Source organism: Sardina pilchardus, chromosome 16 (genome assembly GCF_963854185.1).
Source record: "Sardina pilchardus chromosome 16, fSarPil1.1, whole genome shotgun sequence".
Lineage (NCBI taxonomy): Eukaryota > Metazoa > Chordata > Actinopteri > Clupeiformes > Clupeidae > Sardina > Sardina pilchardus.
In genome coordinates this window covers 6401844-6426843 of record NC_085009.1, presented here as the reverse complement: position 1 = coordinate 6426843, position 25000 = coordinate 6401844, and the positions used below count along the sequence as shown (strand labels likewise).

Below are 25000 nucleotides of genomic sequence, written 5' to 3'. Positions count from 1 at the left end.
CGTATATTGTTTTGTATAACAAATCTGATGGGTATTTTTCTTGACAGATCAAGTACCAAGCAGCATGTAAACAAGGGGGCCCAGAGCAATACGTCAGTTGACTTGAGGCTTAAGGTGATCATGGAGCAACATTTTTAAGCAATGTTGCTGGGCGGGCAATCACATCATGAGTTCCATGTAACGTGATTGGATGATAACAATGGTCCTACTGGTGATTAAAGTTCTTCAGACAAAACAAATAGTGACCCAATATCAACGGGAAGGTGCTAGAACCACAGCACTCATTGCCCAGCAACATTGCTCAAAAAGTTGCCTTGTGTGTCATCAACGGCAGACAGGCGCCAGAGATGTGCTAACATTTTATGATGTTATTGTTGTTTACTGCTCTGAGGTCACCTTGTGTTCCATCCACACAGCGCACAGCGGATGTGTACATTAGTTAGGCCTAAGAATAGTGCAGAAAGCCTTCAATGGACCCTGACATTAACTTTTATAGTATAACACTCAACCTCGCCGTCTCTACCAATGGCACTGCAGGAAATTCTGGGAATGCTTGTGGCCACCGTAATTACAAACATACACCCTCCTCTTACCTGAGAGAGAACAAGCTGTCCGTGGTATGTGCTCACAAACAGCCGAAGGAAGGCGAGGAACTGCTCGTGCCCGGTGAAGCTGGCCAGAAACTTCAACAGGAAATACCCCTAAAGGGGGGAGAACAGAGAACAAGCGGGATTCAATCCATCTGTCCGATCGTGATGATGAATGACCCGCTCTCCGCATTTTGAAGCGGGAGATTATTTTTCCCCTAATGAACAACATTTATAGTATGCTTTTTAGGACACCGCAGTCTGGCTTTGCCTTGAGGTAGTGGACTTGCATGAAGGGCTTCTCCGGGTTGAGGCCATGCTTCACCGTGGACGCTCCGGACTCGGCCACTGCTCCGGTGCTCTCCTTGTGGGGCCTGTGTGCAAGAAAATGGGGAACACAGATCTTGAGTTAGCAAACCTAAAGACATTTTTTATGTCATTGAGTAAGAGTGTTTCCATTAGTCTGGTTCTGCCTGCCCAGAATATCCACTCATTTACATTTCACTGAGATTACTCGTCTGGCTCCTCTCGAAGCGTTTACATTTCTGTTAGCCACCAGGATGGCGGGCCAATCAGCAACGAGCGGGGGACGTTAGTTGTGAAATCGAAAGTAGCTGTGTCTGTGGTAAACGCTAGCAACAACGCCTGCAAACATAAAAAAAAAAAAGAACTGTGGTCGGAAGAATGTGTACATACAGGCCTACATGCTGTACGTTGTTTCCTGACTGCTGATGAGGCTGGTTAGCAGTTTGTAAAGGTTAGACGAAGTAGGGTGTAACATGTGATTGGGTAGGCTGGACCAATGATTTCAAAGTTCACGCAAAGTCTCCGCCCATAACGATGGTATAGGGCTGGAGAGCGCCCAGACTCTCTTCAGGAAGTGAAACGAAGTTCAGTGAGTCTGGTGAAACCAGGCGACATTTGCATCACATCGTTCCTCATGTCTTAAGATGTAATCACTCCAGTGTAGCCAGCCAAGAGAGGGCCCTTCATTTATCAATTACATTTTGTGGGTCATCATCACGGAGCGTGTTCGGATACATTAACCAGCAGCTTTAATCACCACAGCTAACATTAATGGAAAAAAATAATGTCCATCTGGCCTCCATGTTTCTCTTGCCTGCTAAGGGCATTGCGTGTGCGTGTGTGTGTGTGTGTGTGTGTGTGTGTGTGTGTGTGTGTGTGTGTGTGTGTGTGTGTGTGTGTGTGTGTGTGTGTGTGTGAGCTATGATATGAGATGATATTCCAGGGGAAACTCAGGTTTTTCGAGAGCGATTTGAATGTCCTGCCAAGACTGCCCTGGCCCGGTCCGTCTCCTGCCCTGAGACAACTGATCCGCTCCATTAGTCCGGACCAAACTGGCTCACAGACCTGCGCTAATTAGCCTGTCTGGAGAGCTGCGGTGGAACACAGACAAGGTGCTCCACTTTCTCCACCGAAAAACGTATGTCGTATATTCCGCCTGTCCAACATTAATTACAATGCTTGACAAATCCATTGGGTTACATAATAAATGGCAGCACCGTGGGTTGTAAAGACTTCTCTCCTCTCCCCTACGCTTTCACAAGTTCAAATTTAATCTTCATTAAATCAAATTTAGAAAGCAATTATTTATGTTCTCCGTTCGAGAGTAATCATTGCATTTCAGTCATTTGCTTCAATAGATTAGTATATAACATTATATAGCATTATGTGTTTATGTTCACACAGTTAGAATGATGTTGCTGTTGGAGGTGGCCAATGAGAGGGGGACCTGAGGATCTGGAGTTCCTGCTCGGAGTTCTGCAGCTCATCATGGAGACGCCTCCACCTCAACAGAGCCCTCAGATGCAGCTGGTCCTCCTCCTGACGGTGGCTCAACTGAGGGATAGACAGAGAGAGAGAGAGAGTGAGAGAAAGAGAGAGAGAGAGAGAGAGAGAGAGAGAGAGACAGAGAGAGAGAGAGAGATGATTTAGAAACAGACAGACTAGACCATCATACTGGGCAGCATTGCACCATAATGTTTTTATAGTTGTTGCATTTCATAAAACATCTTTTTATTGGTATTGAGCAATGCTCTCAATGCTCTTGATGCTTTCACATCCACTGTGTTTTTCAGCCCAGTTGAGTGCAGTGTGCTTGTTGTCAATAAGCAGCTGAGAGAGAGAGAGAGAGAGAAAGACAAAAAGGAGATAAACGACAGGGAGAAAAAAGAAGGGATGAAGGGGATTAGAACACAGGAAGTGGAGAGAGAGAGAAGAATAGAAAAACAGAGAGCGATCAATAGAAAGCCTGAGTCGCGGAGAGAACATTATGAAGTGCCACAGTCTGCTTAATGGCATTCATCTCCATACGCTTGGCAAAACAAGAAAGCAGAGCTCTACGGTGTTGCAGTGGAACTGGCAGGAAAGCACTGTGGTTGTGGAGAAATATTCTGTGGAGAAGGGCAGAGGGATTGGGGCATTATGCGCGCAACTCATAAAGGCATATTTTAGGTAATATGCTTCAGCCTTCACAAATATCAAACCACCAATTTACGGAGACATTTTGTCTTAGAAAAATCCAGTCCAGCATTTCAACTGATGGAACATCTCAAGAACCCTCATGACTGTGTTAAACTCAAACCAGACACAAATACGGTGCAGCACAACACACATTTGGATATCAGGTAAAAGCGTGCATATGCAGTAATAAATAGTACCATATACAGTGCCCTCCATAAGTATTGGAACACATGCTAAAGTTGAATATAAAGAGGAATATAAAATCATCTTTTGGAAATTGATCTTAATGAAAAAAATAGGAAGTATCCAACCTTTAAGGACATCGATTTTCTTTGTGATGAATGACCCTGATAAAGTCCCCTTAGCCTTTGGAATTAAAATAGCCCCACAACATCCCATACCCTTCACCATACCTAGAGATTGGCATGGTTTTATTTCAGTTAGCCTATTAACTGGTTTAATTTGCATTGAGCTCAATGAGAATGTATCTTATGTGATGCAAAAACGCCATGGGAAGGGTTAAATGTGTCAATAATAGTCAATAACAGTAATGAATACAAGCTCTACAAGCTCTTTCCCAGCGTCAGAGGGAGACACCTGAGAGAGAGGTTACCTGTTGCACTTTCGCCCACAGCACGTCCTCCAGGTAGGTGGCGAAGCCCTCGCTGATCCACTCCTCGGTCCAGTCGCGCGCCCCGATGGCGAGGCCGAACCAGGCGTGGGCGATCTCGTGGCACAGGCGGGCGCCGCACAGGTGCGGGGGGCCCGCCAGCACGCTCTGGGACAGGAACACCACATGGGGGCTATAAAGACAGACGCGCCGATCAGATTGCACGTGCAAAAGTAAACAAAATGCCTGGCCGCCATCGGAGCGGTGGAACCCCCCCCACGGTTCTGAGGTGATGTTCCGTTCCACTGTGCCCTTAAAACACCTCCGGGAAATGTGCCATGAACGAAGTAAGCCCAGTCCTGGAGCGGGGGGGGGAAAGATCCATGTATCTTAATCCATGTAATGGGACAAAGCTGGAAGTGTTCACTGCCATGCTAATAGTCTAAAGGAATATTTGTTTTTGTTTGAGATGTGAATAAGGCAGGAAAAACAGGTAGTGTACACTATACACAACAGACAGTAGTAGAATAAGAAACAAGGGAATCCATCATGCAGACAGAACTTAAGCAAATGTTTTGACTGCCCTTGTGTAATGATGGATAGGGAAGATACCAGTGGCTAGACAGTGTGTGTGTGTGTGTGTGTGTGTGTGTGTGTGTTAGTGTGTGAAAGTGTGTGTGTGTGTGTGTGAGTGAAATTAGGCCACATGAGGCGACTGGTGGAGTCACACCCTTCACAGTGAATTCCTTCGGCATGTGCTAACGGCATTAAATAAGCAGCCCGGCTCTTCAATCGCACGACAGCCCCGTCTGTTACCTTCCCCCGGGGGGGAGCGCGGAAAGAATGACACCCAGGGCTAATGTCAGACAGTTGTTTGGCCCCAAATAATGTCTGAGTGACGCTCAGAAGAACGACAGAACATTCCGGAACACTAGTAATATCACTGAGCATGTTACTTAACATTACCTCACCGATGAACACACCAGTTGGGTCTGGTCCCAGAGAACAGCTGACTACTGACTGGAGTCTGGCCCTGAAGAACCAGACTTGAGCCAACTCTGGGTCACAATTAAACCAGACTTGAGCCAGCGCTGGGCCACAATTAAGCCAGACTTGAGCCAGTTGTGGGCTTTAACTGAGCCAGACTTGAGCCAGCACTGGGCCACATCTGAACCAGATGCTACTCTAGAGTGAGCGGTTGTCTTTTTAGTGGAGCTGGAAAAAAAAACCCAGACAGGAGTCCAAAAAGCGAAGTGCTCTGGCGGGCGAGAGAGAGGGAGAGAGAGGGGCGCGGGGAGGGAGGGAGGGGAAAACCACAGGCGTGCAGCGCGGAGTACCTCGGCTGACCTCTCCCCGAGTGTCCTGGTGAGCCGCCGTGCTAATCGCGCGGGTCCAGATAAAGTCGCGCAAAGGGAGAGGAAAACCAACACCCCGCCGCCTTTGTGTCCACACGGCCCCTTTCGAATACCTTGATGCTTTAGCAAGTGTGAAATGGACTTACGCACTTCCACCTGATAAGGCCTTTTCGGCATTGTGTGTGTGTGGTATGAATGCAAACAAGATCTTTGCAGGGATTATGTCGCTCTGCGTCGCTTAAAAGCGTAATCACTTAATTTATGAATACACCCTGAGAAGAGAAAGCAAATGTGCCGTGACACACCTGTAAACCTGTTCAGGTGCCTATGGTATGGGGGGTTTGAGTGAGTGGAAAGTTACAGAGTAGACAGTTGCGTTACACCAAACACAAAAAAAACAATAAGAAGGCCGATACATCATCATTAACAATCACGTGCAACAATCATGTGCAACATTCACCTGCATGCACTTACTCACATCTGGAGCCGTACTCACCAAGCCCGTGCTCAGTGTGGCTGTACAGCATTAACATTACGGACCAGAGGACTCCAGTGCGGTCATTACAGCCGGCCCGTGATGTGGGAATACGGAGCGAGTCGCGTAAGGTCACTCGTGTCTTGTGGAGGTTAGGGTCTGGCATTAAGTGACCACTTACGGAGGCCACAACAACAGTGCTGGCTAAGAAGCTATGCAGTCTGTCATATACAGTGCAACAGGGGAGCTACACCAGGCGTATAACGGAGGAGTTCCGTAAAATCCAGTTTAGTAGGCATCAACTAGTAGGCGAAAAGTACCCGGATGGCCTATTTTCAATGTACACGCCAATGTCGCATCAGGTGTAGCTACTTCCATTGATTACAGTGATTATTAACTGCTGCAGCATACGCATTGCAAACGGAACACTTCAGTTACGTGCCTGGTGTAGCTCCCCCGTAAGACTACAGACAGAGCATGCAGCATAGATAGCAATATATAGCCAATAAGCAATACTGCCTATATCAACGCTGCATTGGTGCTTCTTCAGCCAGTGTGATGCTTAAAAAATATTATCAGATCAAAATGATCCTTCTAAAACCACCATTGTTCAGTTGTACAGTAATTTCCTGTGTATTAGCCACATTGTGTATAAGCTGCAGGACAGTGTTTTATGCAAACTAAAAGAACCAATACAATACAATACAACAATACAATATTAACTGCCCCCGTGTAGTAACCTCATAGCTGAAGAAATTTAGCAAAATCAGTGTATAAGCCACGGCTAATGGTTGGGAAATTACGGTAAATGTATCTAGTCCGTGCTTAAATTGAAGTTTAAGCTTTTGATATTTGTCAATTCCAAATGTTGATTGCTTCTCCCCAAATTTCACAGAATATCCTAGTTGATTAGAGATTATAACAGGAACTTGAGTATAATATTTCAGTCTAAGCTGTAGCGCAATATGCTTTCAATTGATCAGACTGCCAGCACGAGTTCAGCCTCAAGATGGATGATGATGACTACTGTATAATTGTGTTACCTTTGTCCTTCTGATGGCCTCTACTCTCCATCCCCTCTCTCCCGACACACACATACACACACACACACACACACACACTTCAGTGCCTCACTGTCCAGATCTCTCTCTCCCTCTTCCTTGAAGACTCACATACACTCCCCCTCCTCTCTCTCTCTCACACACACACACACTCACACACTTCAGTGCCTCACTGTCCAGATCTCTCTCTCCCTCTTCCTTGAAGTCTCACACACACTCCCCCTCCTCTCTCTCTCTCACACACACACACACTCACATACTTCAGTACCTCACTGTCCAGATCTCTCTCTCCCTCTTCCTTGAAGTCTCACACACACACCCCTCCACACACACACACACACACACACACACACATACACACACACACATACACACGCCAACTCCTTTCAGTAGCTCAGTGTCCAGATTTCCCTTTCCTCTAAAAATAAATGAAATTTTGGAGGTCTCATCCCAGGGTCAGCTGAAGAATTCCTCCGTGCTCAGCTGCCCGTCAGGACAGCAGTCCAGTGAGGACTCTAAAGCTCCCAGAAAACCCCCTCATGGCTCATTCATCTCCAATGGTGCCAACCAGGTGCTTTTAAAAGGGTCAGAGAAAACACACATATGCACGCCGGCACACACACACACACACACAGAGAGAGAGAGCGAGTGAGTGAGAGAGAGAGAGAATGTGTGAGAGAGTGTGTGTGAGATAAAGAGTTTGTGAGAGAGAAAGAGAGAGAGAGAAAAGTGAAAAACTTACTGTATGCATACAGACACACAAACACACACAGACACACAAGCACAAGTACAACACACACACACACACACACACACACACACACACACACACACACACACACACACACACACACACACACACAGAAGTGAGAGAGAGGATAAGACAGCCAGATGTCTAAAATTAGCCTGTCATCTCTGGCCATCTCTCTCTGAGCGGCTGAATAGGGCGTCCTTTGTGGCGCTGCGCTGTGCTGCGCTGCGTTGGCTCCAGACACTCCAGAGAGCAGCCAAGGTGGACACGCCCGCGACTGTTCCTCTGTGGGACGAGGAATCCATCAGGCCCGTGACAAACCAAATCACCCCACCGCCGACCGGCCCTAACCGCCCGCCCGCCCGCCAGCCGACCAGCCCGAACAAGCACGGCTTTCAGAGCCCCCCCCTCCCCCCTTCAGAGCTCCCTCAGCTGTCCAAACTGTACCACCGCTGCCGGCGGTGGAGGCCGATTCATGACGCGGCGCTGACACGAGGCGCAGTTCTCTCTCAAACGGAGGTGACACGGCGGCTTTTCCAAACACACTGAGTGAACCATTTCACCCTTGATTAAACTGAGGTGGGCCGTGAGAAACCTCTGGGAGAGACCAGGTGTATGTGTGTGTGTGTGTGTGTGTGTGTGTGTGTGTGCGTGTGTGTGTGTGTGTATATGTGTGGGTGTATATGTGTGTGTGTGTGTGTGTGTGTGTGTGTGTGTGCATACATTTATATATGTGTGTGTGTGTGTGTGTGTGTGTGTGTGTTTGTGTGTGTGTGTGTGTGTGTTGTACGGTATATCACGCTTAAAGCGCCCTGTGGATGAATCAGGCCACAGGATAACTTGGCTAAAGGCAACAAGCCACATAATTAGTTGACTCCTACAGGGGGCTTGACAGAGGACATTTCACTCAGGGAGGGAGTGAAACACTCATCATCTCCGAGTTACTCACACTCTCCCCTCGCGTGTTTCCCAGCGTGGGAACCCGAACTCTTCACATCCCATCATCAAAATCGCATCCACAGGCCTTAATTTACGACCCCGAAAAATCAGGATTCCACTGCTCGTTGGGTTTCGCCACTAAGTGAGCCTCGACAAATGAGCAATCAGCGAGCGCTGGAGACGGAGGCCTCTGGTGCAGCAGCAGCAACCCTCTGGCAGGCGCCCCGGGAATGGAGTGGTATGACCCGCGCCTGACGCCCGGGAACGGAGTGGTATGACCCGCGCCTGACGGGAAGTAAATCTAAAATACGAGGGCCTCCCTCGCAGGCGCGGCAACGGCCGCCAGCCGCGGGTTTGGCACCCGCCGAGAGGCGCAATTGCAGCCTCGATTAGCCCAAAATGGTCAGACGGAGGTCCGCGGAGGGAACGGTTTCCTTCCAGCGCGCCAGAGGCCCTTTGTTCAGGGTGGAGTGAGATCATGAACTCACGAGGGGAAAAAATATAACTCAAAAACAATTGGAAAATGTCGAGGCATAAAGTACCACTTGAAGACTCAAAAATACGCTTTCAACATATCATATGTAACCTATCCTTTACTAACTAAGATGCGTAACCTACAGGTGGACAAAGCCAGTTGTGGGAGAGGTAGTCACAACCCTCAATAAGCCAAGTCAAGAAGCCAAACTCCTGACACATATGGCTGGAGCAGTAGGATCCACATCTCCTGGTTGGCCCACACAGCAGAGTAGGGAGCATGCCTTATTAGTGTCAGGCAGTGGATGGACATTTCAGCCTCCAGTGTCCCTGTGGGACAACCAGCATTGTCAAATCATGACTTGCACTGCACTTGCACTCGCTCTCTCTCTCTCTCGCTGTTTAATCTCCAGTCGGAGCTGACAAGGCCACACTAAACCGTGGCATGTTGGGCATGCTCTGTCGTCAGCACCCGGTTTGTTTAGACAGTTTATTATCTCCCTGCGCCCTCTCCCAGACAAGGTCCACGTCTACGGCTTTTCGACAACTTGCTGAAAGACTTCTTGCTGAACGACACCGCTCTCGTTATTTTCCGCCCTTCCGTTATTCTAGGAGGATTACCTGTGGCAGGTTGGGCATGGCGTAGATTCTATAGGTTCACACACTGTGACAACACAGGTACTAGATAATATATGGGCAGCGGCTTTTTGGAAAAGCAATGCAAACGGAGCACACAAACTAGAGTTTACCCAGCAGTCATACATTACATGGAAGTGACAGTGAGTAGTCCTTCAGTAGAACCACAGTAAGCCTGTGTAACCAAGAGAACCTCCCCAAGAGTGCTTTTAAAAAAAGCCACAAAAACAACAGAGAGATGCTGTCATGTAGTCACGACAATGTTAAAATAATATCAGACTCCTCCTCCACAGAAACCCCCCAAACTGCCTGTTTTTGGTTAAGCCACTGAGGTTATTTTAGACAAAAGACTACACCAACAGAGCCTTCCTCCACCCCTCCCTCCCTCCCTCCCTCCCTTCCTTTCTTTCTCTCTCTCTCTCTTTCTTTTTCTTTCTTTCTTTCTTTCTTTCTTTCTTTTTCTTTTTTTTGTTCTCGAACCGCTGACTTCAAATATCTGGCATTCCTGGCCTGCTCCCGATCAGCCTCTGGACCTTTCCCTTAGTGGAGGCGCTGGAGGCCCCAGTGTTAAATGCCAGTCCATTTTAGGGCAGATCACATGAACGAGAACATCAGAGCCTGGAAATAAATATCCAGGAAATAGGCGCCGCGCCTTTCGGCCAGCGGAGGAGCTTAAGCATCACAGGCAGCGGTCAAAGTCCAGCCAAAGCGGCGGACAGGACTGCTATTTAAGCATATGGCATAAAGCATAAGCAGCATATGGCCTTGGCTTTCTCTATACAACCTGTACACTGTGTGTGTGTATGTACAGTACGTATGTATGTTTGTATGTATCTATGTATGTATGTATGTATGTGTGTGTGTGTGTGTGTGTGTGTGTGTGTGTGTGTGTGTGTGTGTGTGTGTGTGTGTGTGCACTGTACACATGTATACATATATTATGCACAAACGTATACAGTATAAGTCTATAAGGTAAATCTGTATCAGTTTCTATATAAGTAACTACTTCATGACTTTTTGGTGCTTTTGAATTGTTCACATATTTCACTCCTTCAGCGGCCGGCGATGGCAGATTCCACAAAGACAGTGTTGACTGCTAAGTCCTGCCGTGCTGTGCCGGAGAACTGCTTAAACAGAGGCACTGACCCGAACACTTCCCCCTCGGGGATGCTAACCTGTGGGACAGGGCACACAAGAGAAGGAGAGAGGCCCTGCTCACCAGGCAGGAATGCGCTGTCATAACACACACACACACACACACACACACACACACACACACACACACACACACACACACACACACACACACACACACACACACACACACACACACACACACACACACACACACACACGCGCGCACAGCTACGGTGGGGGTGGGGTGCTGCTGGTGGTGCTGGGGGTGCTGATACTGTTGGTGTTGCTGCTGGTGGTGCTGGTGGGGGTGGTGGTGCTGCTGCTGGTGGTTTTGGACTTGCACTTGTGGTTGGGTGGGGGGGTTGGGAGGGGATGATGTGTTGGAAAAGAGTGAGATTTGATTTGAAGGGAGGGAGGGAGGAAGAAAGAGAGAGAGAGAACAAATTGAATGTTATAGGGGAGAGAAAGAGAGAAATGGAGAGAGAAAGAGAGAGCAAGAGAGAGACGGGGAACAAACTGAATGTGATACGAGAGAGAGAGAGAGAGACAGAGAGAGCACGAGAGAGAGAGAGAGAGAGAGAGAGAGAGAGACAGACCACAGGGGAAACACACTGGGAGCAATAACATATGAATCATGTCCATGGATTTCGGCTTATGTGTGACGGTGCAAAAAGTGAAGAGGAAGACAAACAAATCTCTGAAGATTTCCAGGAAGCAAACATGGCCGGCCGCGCCAAGTTGATTAGCAGCTGTCCGTTTCCCTGCGTCACGGGGACCAAAGCGCCAAGGTGTTCTGCCGCACTCCACGAGAGCCTCTTGGCAATCACAGCAGAGAAAGAAAGGGAGGAAATCCTCCGAGGGGAGAAGAGACACACACACACACACACACACACATGCATGCATACACACACGCACACACACACACACACACACACGCATACACACACGCACACACACACGCGCACACACACACACACACACACATACACACACACACACACACACACACACATGCGCGCCCACACACACTCACACATCTACACACACGCACACACATAAACAAACACATGCCAATCAATGTGCCCAGACACACACTCTCAAATATACACAAATAACATGCGTGATTCTGGTTTTGAGATTCTTTCCTCATTAAATCAATGTTGGATGTGTCGGATGCCATTCTTTCATCCAAACAATGTTTCATTGCTGTGCCAATAAAGCACTGAATCAAGAGAGTGACGTGATCGAGAGAAGAGAGAGGGAGAAGGAGAGGGTGTGTGAGAGAGAGAGAGAGAGAAGGAGCGATAGAGAGAGAAGGAGAGAGAGAGAGAAAAGGAGGGCTATTTAAACGGTGTTATCTCAGTCTCTGTTTTGGCTCTTGGTCGGTCCAGCGTGCATTCCACACACTTCCCATCCGCCCCCCCCCCCCCCTCCCCCCCAACCCCCCTCCCCACTCCGCACTCTGCCGGCCTGAGGCGGCCGCTCTCTTCCCCTTATGGTCATCTGGAGCTCCAGACGCAGAGCCCATCATCGCGGAGGGCACGTCACCCCTCCGGCTCTCCGATTCGGAGGCTGATGGAGGAACATTAGCGGCCTCTCAGGAGGATAGAGCGGTCAGCGAGGGGCTGGAAAACAGGGGGGTGGAGTCGGAGTCGGGGGGCTCTGGGAGGTCAGGAGCAGGCCAGATTGATTGTGAAAAATATGGAGAGATCGACACTGAGAGATATGACAAGTAAGAATTAGAAATGCAATTCCGAGGAATTTACACGAGGGGATGCAATCTGCTGGCTATGGTGTTGGTGGGTACCGAGGAATGAAGATAGACAGACAGAGACAAAGAGAAAAGAGTCATGCAGACAGACAGAAAGACAGAAAAAAGACACACAGACAGACAGACAGATCGGCAGACAGACAAGCAGACAGATAGGTAGACAGAAAGAAAGAAAGAAAAACAAGGGATGGCAACTTTTATCAGGAGGTCAGTCCTGTCTTTTACATTCGAGACAGTGCTGCTAAGCCTTTCTTTCGTCTGTGTGTGGGAATTTATAATTTCATCATTTCAGCATAATGTGGCCAGATTAGATCAGAATAGAGGGAGTAATCTGTAACATGAAGCCATACAAATATCCCATTTAAAAATGCAGCAGAGGGGCTCCATGAACACCAGACTAAGCAGCTCCCTTCCTAATGGGGGCGTCGGAGCAGGCCGCGCTGAACTATTATCGGACATTATTTTCCCATGAATAATACATCTCCCGAGCCTGTGAGAAAGAATGAGCGGCTAAAAATGGCCTTCGAAATGGGCACCAGCGTTTTCATCAGGGGCTCAAAGACCACATACTCCTCCGATAGTCTCAGATAAATGTCGGCGAACGAGGGTTCAGTCCGTGCAAACTGTCTGAAGATGGAGAGAGAGAGAGAGAGAGAGAGGAGAAGAGAGCGGCTACAAAGTCTTGGAGTAGTGAAACTTCGCTCGGTCTTCACTGGCTTGTCGAAATGCACAAATTGAGCGTCTTCAAAGTGAAAGGAAATGCTGTGCCCTTCCTGTAAGGCTAAATTTGAGCCGCATGACGTGGGCAAGAGATGGAGATAGCGCCAGCACAAAAACGGCGGAGCAAAAAAAAAAAATCCTAAACACTCCACCCACAACACGACCCGTTTATGAGTGTGCAAGATGACTGAATAACATGTCTGCCCCGCTCCTTACGGAACGTACCAGAATAGGACGGCATACAGAAGAGGGGGGGAAATGTATGCTGCGTTCCCAAAAGGTCGGCATTTCGAGTAAATGTCAAGTACACTGCATGCATTACTCTAAATTTGCAGCAATTTTCCGACCATCCAGGAAACTGCTGAAAATAAATTGATCTTTATACAGTGACTGACAACAGTAGCACACACACACACACACACACACACACACACACACACAAAACATTTTTATATCATTGGAGAAGATAAATGATGGACTGAAACACTGAATCTCTGCTCTGGTTAGTGCAATGAAACGCTCAATTCAGGAAGTCGGTACGCTGCTATTTCCCAGCACAGCAAGTGCTGCGCGATGTTGCACTCAGCCAGTAACCGTACAGGGATTAAATCAGCATCTGCCTCCAGTCTGGCCTTAGTTGACTCCTGTGTCCCCAATGGCAGCTTCACCCCAAAACCACCCCCGTCCACCCCTGTCCACCCCCCCCACACTGGTCCACAGCCCACACACCCCCCCCCCCCCCCCCCATCACTCTTTTCCCTCCAATCCCGCACCGTAAACGAAGCACTATGATATAAAAGCAGAGCCCTGGCGTGGCTCCAGGAACCTGGGCCAGCATAGTTACCAATTTTCAGATTAAAATCACTCCCTGGCCTCTGAAGTCTTTCCAGGAGTTAATGGCTTTTGTTGCTGGGAATAATCCGCACATCCTCTCCCACATCCTGGGGGATCGGCTCTCCAGACGCCCACCCTGGCCCTCCCCCCTCCAACCTCCCACATGGAAATGCGCACATAATACACACACACACACACACACACACAAACACTCTCTTAAACACAAACACACACATACACAAACTCTCTCTCACACAAACACACACACACACACACACATACACACATACACACAAACTCTCTCTGTCTCACTCTCTCTCTCACACACACACACACACACACACACACACACACACACACACACACACACACACACACACACACACACACACACACACACACACACACACACACACACACAAGGACGTGTGTAAGATGTCCTCTCCTCTTTGCATGTTGCTGCAAGAAACTGGGCAAGAAATTGCTGGTGAGGACATACAGGGGTATGACCGCAACACTGAAGATCTTGGCAAGATAGACAGAGTTCAAAAGAATACTGTAGGCAAAATGCAAGCAACTCGGCCCACAATTAATGTCTGATGGTCGATCAACAGTGGGCTAATAAACATGTTATATGCTTGCTTGATGATAGCGTGCAACACAAACATTAATCATCATGTTTAATAGATAAAAATATGTCTTTCAGACTGATGGAAAATGACCTCCTGTATTATTAAACTTGTATCAAATTGCCATTACTCTGTTATGAATTTTCGCTGCAACATTAATGAAAAATGCAATCTCTCCATCAGTAACAAACAAGCCAAACTAATCTCACTCTGCAAAAGAAAGAGAAAATAAGTTTTGAAATTCAATTCTGACTGGTCCTCCGATGTAAAATACAAAATGATGGAACCAAAGAGTGTATCCCACACACGCACTGACTCCCCAGAAATGTAACCCACCTTGCTCAGGAAAAAGGAAAGCAACCGGCAAAGCTGTCAAACACACAGGGGACATAAATTATGCAGTGGCTTTGCGGGTCAAGAAATAGATTCGGCTGGTGCTTGGACAGGAATCCACCAGAATGTAATCAGAGGGGGAAACAAATCCAGGAAAAAACAGCATAGTTTTACCTAAATTTAGCCTCTAGTCCACAGCATTACCAACGAACCGAGCAAAAAATAAAATGAGATGGCCAGAGGAAAAATATAAACAGAACGGCACAGCAGAGAGAGAGACGAATTTAGGCCATTTCACAGATGGAAAAAAAAGATAAACGTGATGACTCACCTCGCCATCCCCAGACTGGAGAACCCTGAGGGGACGAGCAGGACGTCCAGGTGAGAGAACGGGTGGACGCCCAGCACGGCGTGGGCGGCGGCCAGACAGGCGGGCAGGTGAGGCACCACCACAGCTTCCACCTGCGGCAGGAGGCAGGCGGGAGAGAAGACGCGGTGGGGGATGACGGCCTCCCGCCAGGCTGGGGTCAGGGCGAAGCGGCACGGGTAGTCCACGTGAGAGCACACGCTCTGGGTCTGGGCAGGGCCATCAGGGGCGCCCTGGAACTCCTGGCATGGTTTCTCCACGCTAGTGCAACCTGAGGTGCTCACGCCTGCGCTGCTATGGAAAGTGCATATGGATAACATTGTTTGCAAAACACATGAAGTATTCTTGAAATACACTTTCCTGATCCAGTGTTAAACGTCTTCCTAAATAGACAATAATGACACTTTGACACTTGAGTGTCTGATTCTGTGCAATTGTGCATACTGAAGATGCACGTGGTAACCAGTAGGACATTTCTCCAATAAAGCAGATGATCAAAACATTGTAACTTCTGCAGCTTATCTATAATTACATCCACCTTATTTTATATGCTCATTTTTAAAATATATACTAATGATCTACCTACCCAGACATCAGACATAAAAGTGTGAAGCGTTAAGACACCACAGCCCCTACAGTACCTGTTGCTTGACTCAGTGAGGACTGGCACAGCCGTGCCAGATTTTGCTCGGGCTTCGTGCCACTGTCCCACTGCCAAGGTAAAAGTGGAGGCAGGCATTGGCATGGTAACATAATAGGCCCAACGTGACAATCCTTGGAAAGAAGAATTAGGACCTTTAAAACTTTGTTTAGACAGCAATGAGACAACACAGACTTCTCTCTGTAGCCAGAGCCATTTATAAAAAGGAAACAGATTCAAGCACCAAGGGCATTTTTGTAAAAAGGAACCTATTCATATAAAAAGATTCATTACCAGACTCCTTTTGGACGGGTACCGCGCGGTTCTCCCCACTGAGAAGAACCGTGTATTCAGCGGGGGCCACAACAGTGGCCTGCCACGTTGACATGGCAACAGGTGGTTCCTGGCATGGGAAGAGGGCCCTGTTGTTGATAGGAGAGCCCATGGTGTACACGCAGCACCTGAGAGGGAGAGCAAACACACGCAAAAGCACCACACTGTAAAACAGCTTTCTCTTGTCTGTACTGACCCTCTCTGGCCCAAGGAGAGACTCACACCAACCTGCCATCTTGAGTGTCGGTCCACCTCACCGAGGCCCCCTCGGGTTTGGTCTCGTACCAGATGCGGAGGACGCGAGGGAAGCCACTCGGCGAGCCGACTCCTCTCTTCCTAAGCTGCAGGCTCCAGCGGTCCGTGTGGAAGCTGAGGGGCGCTGCTCCCTCTGGGCAGGGGGCGGTACTGCACTGGAGGTACAAGTCGTGCTGCTCCCTCCAGCAGGAAGAGGACAGGGCCAGCAGTCTTTCCACCAGTGTGAACGAGAGACATCTTGCTTGAGGAGGCTGCTCACAGTCACCCAACAGTGCTCTCATGGCCGGAACAGACGCCACATCCACCTCCTCTACCTTTGACACCGACAGATCACAGCAGTCTAACACTAAGGTGAACTCCTCAGACGCACCTTCCTCCCATGGACGTGCCTCAGTTCCCTCAACGTGTTTATGAGCGCAGGTCTCCGCTGTGACTTCTGTGGCACCAGGTTGCGGATGGAGCTGGAGCTGAGGCTCCTGTTTTGGCTGCTCACAAAGAGGGGGGAGAGACGTGGTGGATGCCCCAAGGGGAGCGGAGTCTGGGATCTCCGTGCTCTCTGCTCCTTTGCCAGGCTCAAGGAAGAGAACAATACTGCCACCGATGGTCTTACTCTCAAAGTGAACGGCCAGGTCCAGAACGTAGTGTCTGACCAGCATGTGGTTGGTGTTTGCTCGCAGGGGCAGGTCATCTTTGTTGGGATCGAGGTCAGACTCCACAGCAGACTGGATCTCTGCCATGGTTTATCAAGTCTCGTTGTTTACTCACAGTGTAACCTGATCTGTGTGTGCTTGAACCACAGAAAATGTGCCCTGAAATTATAATATTTATCTACAATTATACATTAATGACTTTAACAAAGCAGAGAAATCTTTGTTAACACGGTTATGTGGGTATGCTGCTTGCTTGTTATCTACAATAGGCTGTATTCCTACACCACCACTTCTTATATGGCTATTTGTCAACTTGCAGTCATTGCACCGTCAGTCGTTGCAAACTATGGTGTAATATGCTACTGGCCTACTAAATGTGTGATATTGGCTACAGTAAGTAGGCCTACACTGGTTGATGAAAGATGTAGGCCTAGAACTGAGATTTGAGTAGGGTTCAGAGACTGCCAGTGAAACGTCAGGTGTTAATTGCAGTTCTATGCACTTGCAGGTGGGCGACGTTTGAACTCATTCAGAAGATTTACAACCTGCTGCCGAAGAGTCGAAGAAGTGCTAAATCACTCACCGCATTAGGCTACGTATCCGGCGGCATAAAACTCTCGTCCAAAATACATTGAGCACGACTGGAGTAGGCAATGGCGTTCAGGTGTTGATTTTAAGAACGTAACTTCAACTGTTACTGCTTTTGCGTTTAGGTCTTGACGAGTTGAGAGCAAAACATTATCAAATGCCAAATGGTTCATATTAGCCCTCACACAGTCATTGCACAACAAGACGACATATTTTTCCTTATGGTTTCTTCAATACTTTATTAGGGAAAATAAAAGGGTGCTTTAGAATGAGGATGTTGCGTTAAGTTGCTGGAACTCAAGCATGTAACTTCCCTCGTTTTAACTGTTTAGCTTCGAAATAAGCTTTATGCGAACATCGTCGTCGAGTTCCAGCTACAATATGTCCATACTACTTACTGATTAATCATACCAAATAATAACTTAAGTGAATCGTTCTGCTAAATGCAACTTTGTAACCAACCTTGTAGCTACTCACGAGTGCCCCGTCGAGGTATAATTACGTCATGTTAGTGCGACAGCAGAGTACAGCTCAAATGCACTGCAATTTTCTAATAACCTAACATTTCTCCATAGAAGTGCTTTTAGAAAATAATCTCATCTTTACAAATAACTTTTGTAAATGAACGTCCTTCAGTCTGAGAACAACAGTTTGTTTTGCGAGACGTGATGCATGTCGGTCCAACAGAATAAACGTTGAAAATCACGACATAAAATCACTGCAACTCATGAGTTTCATCAGTCCCTTTCCACAGGTGTTATGCAGTCTGCATCCTTAATCTAGGCGTTCGATTTTATAAACCTGTGGAAAGGGACCTGATGAAACCCATAAAGTTGAATAGGACAATCAGGAAAAAAAACACAGACTGGGTTACTCACTTAAGTTATATAATAGTACAGTAGTAACTCCTTAAGTTATATTACTGTGCAGCTATTTTTTTACTCATCTCATGTGCACTGATTTAATGAGGAAACATTAAACTGAACTAAAAGTATTACACCAACATCCATAGTGTATGAAAAAATACTAATCGTACAAGTGATCACTCCCACAAAGTCAACGCAATATTCCAGTATTTATTAATCTGAAGTGGTTTGAATTGCTGCTAAATGGCAAAAACAATAGCGACATGTGGAATGTAACAGATCGTGTTATGTTGGTACTTTTACTTTAAACATAAAAGCTCCAACATGGACATAAGAACAGTTGTGTGAGATGCAGATGATGATAAGTTGTTATAGCAGACAAACAGTTAGACATAAGATAAATCTATAAAATAATAAAGAAGAATAAAATTGAATGTCTCTTATGCCTAACTACAGTGTATATATATTCCTTTTCTCCATTTTATTTTCACAGAAAAATACGAAAAATAATCTTTTCTCCAAATATTTCATCTACAGACATGTTACAAAAGTTATCATATATTTTGATTGATTGACATTCTCCCCACCCTCCCCATGTAGACACCCATTCAGTTATCACATACAGATCCTGTAGCTGTAATTGTTCAATGTGTTAAATTATTTTAAGAACATCAGTAATCTATTGTATAAAAATGAAAATGAAAATATCGAACCCTTGTGAAATGACCTGACTGGTGGCAAAGACCAGTTTGAACTGTGCAAATTAGCTGAACTGCCAAATCAAAGTCAAACATTCAACAAACAAAATTCAAAATGCAAACAGAAATGCCCATAGGTTTCATCAATGTCTTTTTCTTTTCCAGCAACATTTCCAGTACCAAGGCCTTTACAGAACACATAAAGGCATTTCAGGATTTAGGAGATTAAACTGCCCACACTTTGTGCTTAAGCGACATAACAATGACACATATCGGCAAATCCTGTGGCATGTTTGAAATCTACATGAATGGCACGCGCTCACTGTGCAAGAAGTCTGGCACGTGATCAGCGATGAGAAGAAGCGTGCTCCAGTGTCTATGGCACAGCACAGGTCTTGAGGGAGCTCTAGATGTCTTGCACGGCGTTTGCACCCCAACAGTTCAGTATGCAGTCAATGTCAAGAGTACAGTGCACACAGTTTCACTGTGTCTCACTGCCTGTCTCTGCAGCTGTGTGTTGCGCTATGTTGGGCTTGGGAAACAGGGCTGAGCAGATTCAGTGGAGGCAGTCAGTCTCCTTGGCAGCCACCGCACTTTGTCCCCCTTCATGAATTGTCCTCTTGGGTTCGCCGGAAACTGCCCCGTTTGCTGAGGTCCCTGGAACGGAGGCAGAAACAACGAGACAAAACTGAGTGACAAGCCGCAGCAAGCAATCGCTCAGTCTTAAGGAGAGTGTGCGGAGTTGTCCCAATCTATGATTAGATTTTTGCTGTATTGATTATATGAAAAAAGTGGAATGTAAAAAAGGCCTACACAGTTTACATGCGATACTCTGAATTCTGAACAATTAAATTTAGAGACAATTTCTCCTTATCCCTCTCTCCTTCTCGAAGCACGCACAGGTACTACTGGCTCTGTAGCAGCAACCCGTCAGACCCACCTCTCCATTCGGGGCTTGGTTAGGTGGATGGGTTTGTACAGTTCCGGAATCTTCCTCTCCAACATGGGCCGGAGGTTCTCCCGTAACTTGTTGTAGTTCTTCTTCAGCTCCATCTGGTACTCCTTCTGGTCCGCGGTGATGAGGTGTTTGTTCTTCTCCACGGCCTCCCCACAACTGAGCGAAATCCAAAAGTCAACACACACATGACAAGGCATTAGTCTTAACATTTGATGCTGAAACCTCCCCACCCCACAACTAAGCAAAATCAACAACACACACACACACACAATACAACATTAGTGTAAACTTCTGCTGCTGAAGTATGGCGTGTGTACTTTGGTGACTGTCTGCTCTTTGGTATATATATTTTGTATATTTTGGTGGGTGTTGTAGATGAGTTTGAACAGCGCATACTTTTGGAATCCACTGAAAGGAAACTCACCGCATGATGAACTCCTTGAAACACAGACGCAGCTTGTTGTGGTGGCGGAAGAGCTTGGGGTCTGCTGGGATCTCATTCAGAAACACTGAGGCCACCTCCAAGGGACCCTATTATATAGACATACACAGGACAGTTATCACAGTGGAACTCCTTTAGAAGAGGATTTAAAGCTCATACAGTATGAGTGGAGCTTATGATTTTGACTATTCATGTTAAAAATTCTTCCTGAACAATCTTCCTGATTGTCGTCAACAATGTTCATGTATTTTCTACACACATTAAACAATTTCAAAACTATTGCCATGTAGGGAGAGCCCAGTACTTTATTTGATCAACCGTACATTTATTTGCTTCACAAATGAATTACGATCACTGGTCAAATGCTACTGTATTGTTCAGTGCTACTATATTGTTGTTAGAAACTATTACAAATCAAATATATCAAAATGTTCTCATGGTGTAAAACTATGGTACTGCTATTCTGTTGCCTGGTGTGAAAAACTGGGTTGGTCTATGTGGGACAGTGCTTGAGTCACATCTATGTGGGTGGAAACTGTGAGTTAATGTTAAAAAAAAAAAAAAAAAAAAATCACTCCCTGATCACAGTTGCTGTCTCTCCCTGTGCATTCTTAACATGAGTAGAATGCTTTGAATTTCCATAGCTATGCTAATCACACTTCACTGGGCATCTCAGCGGCACTGAATGATGACTAACGCAAGCTCATTAGTTAAGTCACCGCCTGATTAAAAAAAAATATCGGATATCAAAGAATTTCCCTCAAACAAAATGAGGCCAACATGAGGAGAGTTAATTAACGGCTCTCAACCACCCAGCGAGACTAAAGCGCAAAGCCCATCGTGTAGGATCCCAGTGAAAGCTTCATGCTGATCACAGCAGAGATATGTATGGATTGGGTTTTGAGTTTTTTCTAACAGTGAGAGCATCCCACCTATAATAAAACAAGCAGTTCGCCATGTCATACATTGTGTACGAGCTGGAGCGCCGTAAGGCAAGGGACGGTTAAGATGAGTCAGAGTGCATTGCGCTTATCGAGGATGGTCCTGTAATATATTATTTGATAGTATACTCAACTGTCTGCATCATTTGAATTATTAACACAGAGTTCTGAGGCAGAGTGAGAGAAGTTTACAAGATCACGCTGATACAGTAGGTTCATAGAGATTTCCAGAGGCTTTTGTATTGGCGTTTCATTCTGCTACAACCATGATTAAACTAGAATCATTGCTTGGATGTGATCACTGAGGAGAATCCCTAGTCCTGGACCCTGTAATGGTGGTGGTGGTGATGGTGGTGGGGGGTGAATTACCTGGTTCACAGTTGCTCCCACTGAGCCCTGTAGCACCATCTGCAGCATCTTGGCGTCAGGCTTCACCCGGTGGGTGGCCACGGCCAGCTCACGGGTCTTCTTCTGCATGTCCTCAATGGCCACCTCGATGGGGGTCAGGTCAAACTACACACAGGGACAAGGCAGGAGGACTCAGCCATTTGAGCAGATGGGTTTATTTAAAGAAATGTTAAGCAGAAAATAGTGAAAGTGTACATAGATCTTATAGTCTATCTAACCTATAGCCAGGCTTATTGATCAATGGATACATTCCAGCTACCCCTAAAAAGTCGTCATTTGTATTGCAGTTACAACCAGACTTCAAAACTGGAAAAGTTAGATGAAACTCACTCTGAATATGTGTGTAAGTGTGTGTGTGTGAGTGTGAGTTTGAGTGTGTTATATTCACATATATCTACCCCCCACCCCATTCAGGGCCCCAGGCAGGTGGTGTTACCTCGTCTTTCTGGATGACTTGGATCCGTGTCTTGACGTAGGGGAAGGAGTGCATGGTGGTGAGGATGGTCTTGCGTTTGTACTGCTCGTTCAGTTCGCCCCGAGGACGGCCGCTCTTGGTGAACGGCGTCGTGTACATGAAGCGCCGCAGGTTGAAGTTCTTCTCGAAGTTGGTCAGACGGTCTTTCATCTCGTAGTCATCAAAGAACGGCTCCACGAAAGTGATCTGGATGTAGGCCTGGGTAAACATACACAATAAGCATTTACAAACAATGTCCAGAACAAACATACTTGTTAATGGTATTTACATCTAGTCCATTACATCTAGTCCAATGGTATTTACATCTAGGTAGAAATGAAGTTTCTTTGGAAGTCCTCATTCTAATCAAACGTTCAAAAAATGTTTCACCTTGTTTGGGTCCAGCTTGCTCTTATCAACAGGTGTGGAGTCCTTGATCATTTCCAAAACACCATCTCCCATACACTGACCGTAAAAGGACTGTACAAAAAAAAGAGGACCGAAAAGTTAAGCATCCTCTAATTCTGTGAGAAGTATGAGCTGAAAACACTAAGTCCAAAGACACGCACCTCTAGTCTGTGGGAGATCTCAGGGAGGTGGGTGATGCCTGGCTCCTTGTAGATGAATTCACGTTCGTCCAGGTCTCCAAACTTGCTGCCGTAAAATCCAACCCTGAAATACGTCCCAAACATCCGCTTGTGTCCCTGTTGGAGAAATACACAATCCGAACATGAGTATGAGTACTGAACTGAAATGATGTCACCATTAGGGCTGCAAGTAACGATAATCAGCATAGTCAATGTATTTGTTGATTGTTTTGCTGATTAATCAATGAGTCACTTGATCGATAAAATGTCAGAAATGTTGATTAGTATTTCCAAAAGCCCATGATTATGTCCTCAAATGCCTTGTTTCGTCCACACGACAAAGATGTAGTTAAAATATTACAATTCAAGACGCTGCAATCAGAGAATTTTGAAGTATTTTCCATAACAAAATGAACAAATCAAATCAAATAAAAAATTGTTGACAATTGATTTAGCAGTTGACAATGAATAGAATAATCAACTAATCTCGTAATTATTACTTGTAATAATGGAGTAAACTGAATTCCAATATGGTGGTATTCTAGATTGGTATGCTTGCCTTTTGTATGATGTTCTCGAAGGCTTTCTGAAGCTTGTCGTGAGTGGAAGCCAGTCTCCGGAAGTCTCTGTGAGACTCCAGGATGGGAATCATGATCTTGTACACTTCATTGACAGCCTCATACAGCCCACCCTGCCATAAGAGATGGAAGAGGAAGACAAAACAATAAATAAAAAAAAATAAACGTTAATTCCATTTGGACACTGAAGAGTCTCTCTGACCGCCGTGCCGCTGCGTGACTCACGCTGCTGAAGAGCTCTGCGGCCTGCTCCAGCAGGTCCACCAGGCCGGCCTCCGTGAAGAAGCGGCCAGAGCACACGCCGTCCTCGTCTGGGGACAGCACGTCGTCCGACACCGCCGACTCCTCCAGCACGTTGGGAGAGAGGTTCTGTGGGAGCAAGCAGCACATGTTCAGCATCGGTGTCATCTATATTAGCCAATGTCAATCAGAACTAATCATTGCCCTGATAAGATAAATGTATATAGTTATGCAGTAATATTAGAAGTTGTGTTATTAATGTTTCAGGTTATATATATATATATATTTCACAATAAAGCCTGAACCTGAAACATTAAGAACGTAACTTCTAATATTACTACATTGTTCTTGCCCAGATGAGTGGTCGAAGAATCAGTGACTCAAACACAACAGCGCCATCTTTTGGCTGGGTGGGAACAAGACCACAGGAAAGCTGGCAATCAGGTGCACTTTTCAGTGTTTTCATGCACTGATCAACTCAAACCCTCTCACTCCTGTCTCTGTTCCCTCCCACTCATTGGATCTGTGCAACCACAAATGATGCTGCTTCACTCAGGCGCACTGAGAATCAATAAGCAATTGACGTGTGCAAATATTTGACAAACGTGTTTATTTCCCCTTTAGATTTAGATTACACGGAACAGTGCACCACACCGGACCAGTCTGGATCTTTGGTTGACAAAACATTTGTCAGGTGTCTGTTATGAATACAGCCGAGGTAGGAATCTCAGATTCACCAAATCAATTCAACGTTCTCCCAACAGTGTTTACATGCTTGTCAGTACTAACTGGATGAAGACCAAATGGGCTGGCTTCCTGGGCATGCATCAGGCCTAATCCTAGACTAAACACTTTATTTCAGGAGAGTGCTTCATTGACCGTCTCTTCCACTCTTAAAGCCTAATCCACGTAGAGGGAACTGCCCCAAACGGGTAAAAATGGCTCACAGAGTGGATAGGTGAAGCTAACACATGGGAGGAAGGATAACGTTTTAGTTAAAGCTGACTGATATTTAGCAGGCACTGTTATCCAAAGGGATACACTCACAACAGATGGGGAATCGAACTCAAGTGGTTACCACTGCTCCTCCACACCTACTCTGAACCAGGTGCCCTTTTTGTGTCCACCGAAGTTGTACAGCAATTTGCTGTGTATTAGCCACATTGTGCATAAGCCGCAGGACAGTGTTAAAATGCAAG

At 46.4% G+C, this 25000-nt stretch overlaps 2 protein-coding genes across 4 annotated transcripts in view; both read right to left on the bottom strand.

The window, feature by feature from the left end:
• aopep (aminopeptidase O (putative)) overlaps window positions 1-17310 on the bottom strand; it is a 56914-nt gene extending 39604 nt beyond the window's left edge. The window contains exons 1-8 of the mRNA XM_062516128.1: window positions 16365-17310; window positions 16098-16264; window positions 15828-15937; window positions 15128-15405; window positions 3685-3874; window positions 2341-2447; window positions 859-961; window positions 594-701 (exon numbers count right to left, since the gene is read on the bottom strand). Of these exons, the coding sequence (XP_062372112.1) occupies window positions 594-701; window positions 859-961; window positions 2341-2447; window positions 3685-3874; window positions 15128-15405; window positions 15828-15937; window positions 16098-16264; window positions 16365-17128 (1827 nt within the window). The 5' untranslated portion in view covers window positions 17129-17310. The remainder of the gene's footprint in view (window positions 1-593; window positions 702-858; window positions 962-2340; window positions 2448-3684; window positions 3875-15127; window positions 15406-15827; window positions 15938-16097; window positions 16265-16364) is intronic.
• A 1381-nt stretch (window positions 17311-18691) lies between these two features.
• The window catches only part of dock8 (dedicator of cytokinesis 8), a 45338-nt gene continuing 39029 nt past the window's right edge, over window positions 18692-25000 (bottom strand). For all 3 annotated transcript variants that reach the window (XM_062517022.1, XM_062517021.1, XM_062517024.1), the window contains 9 exons: window positions 23787-23930; window positions 23543-23674; window positions 22966-23100; window positions 22787-22876; window positions 22379-22615; window positions 21904-22047; window positions 20576-20682; window positions 20134-20307; window positions 18692-19850 (listed from right to left, as the gene is read on the bottom strand). In XM_062517022.1, coding sequence (XP_062373006.1) covers window positions 19799-19850; window positions 20134-20307; window positions 20576-20682; window positions 21904-22047; window positions 22379-22615; window positions 22787-22876; window positions 22966-23100; window positions 23543-23674; window positions 23787-23930 — 1215 coding nt within the window. In that variant the 3' untranslated portion in view covers window positions 18692-19798. The remainder of the gene's footprint in view (window positions 19851-20133; window positions 20308-20575; window positions 20683-21903; window positions 22048-22378; window positions 22616-22786; window positions 22877-22965; window positions 23101-23542; window positions 23675-23786; window positions 23931-25000) is intronic.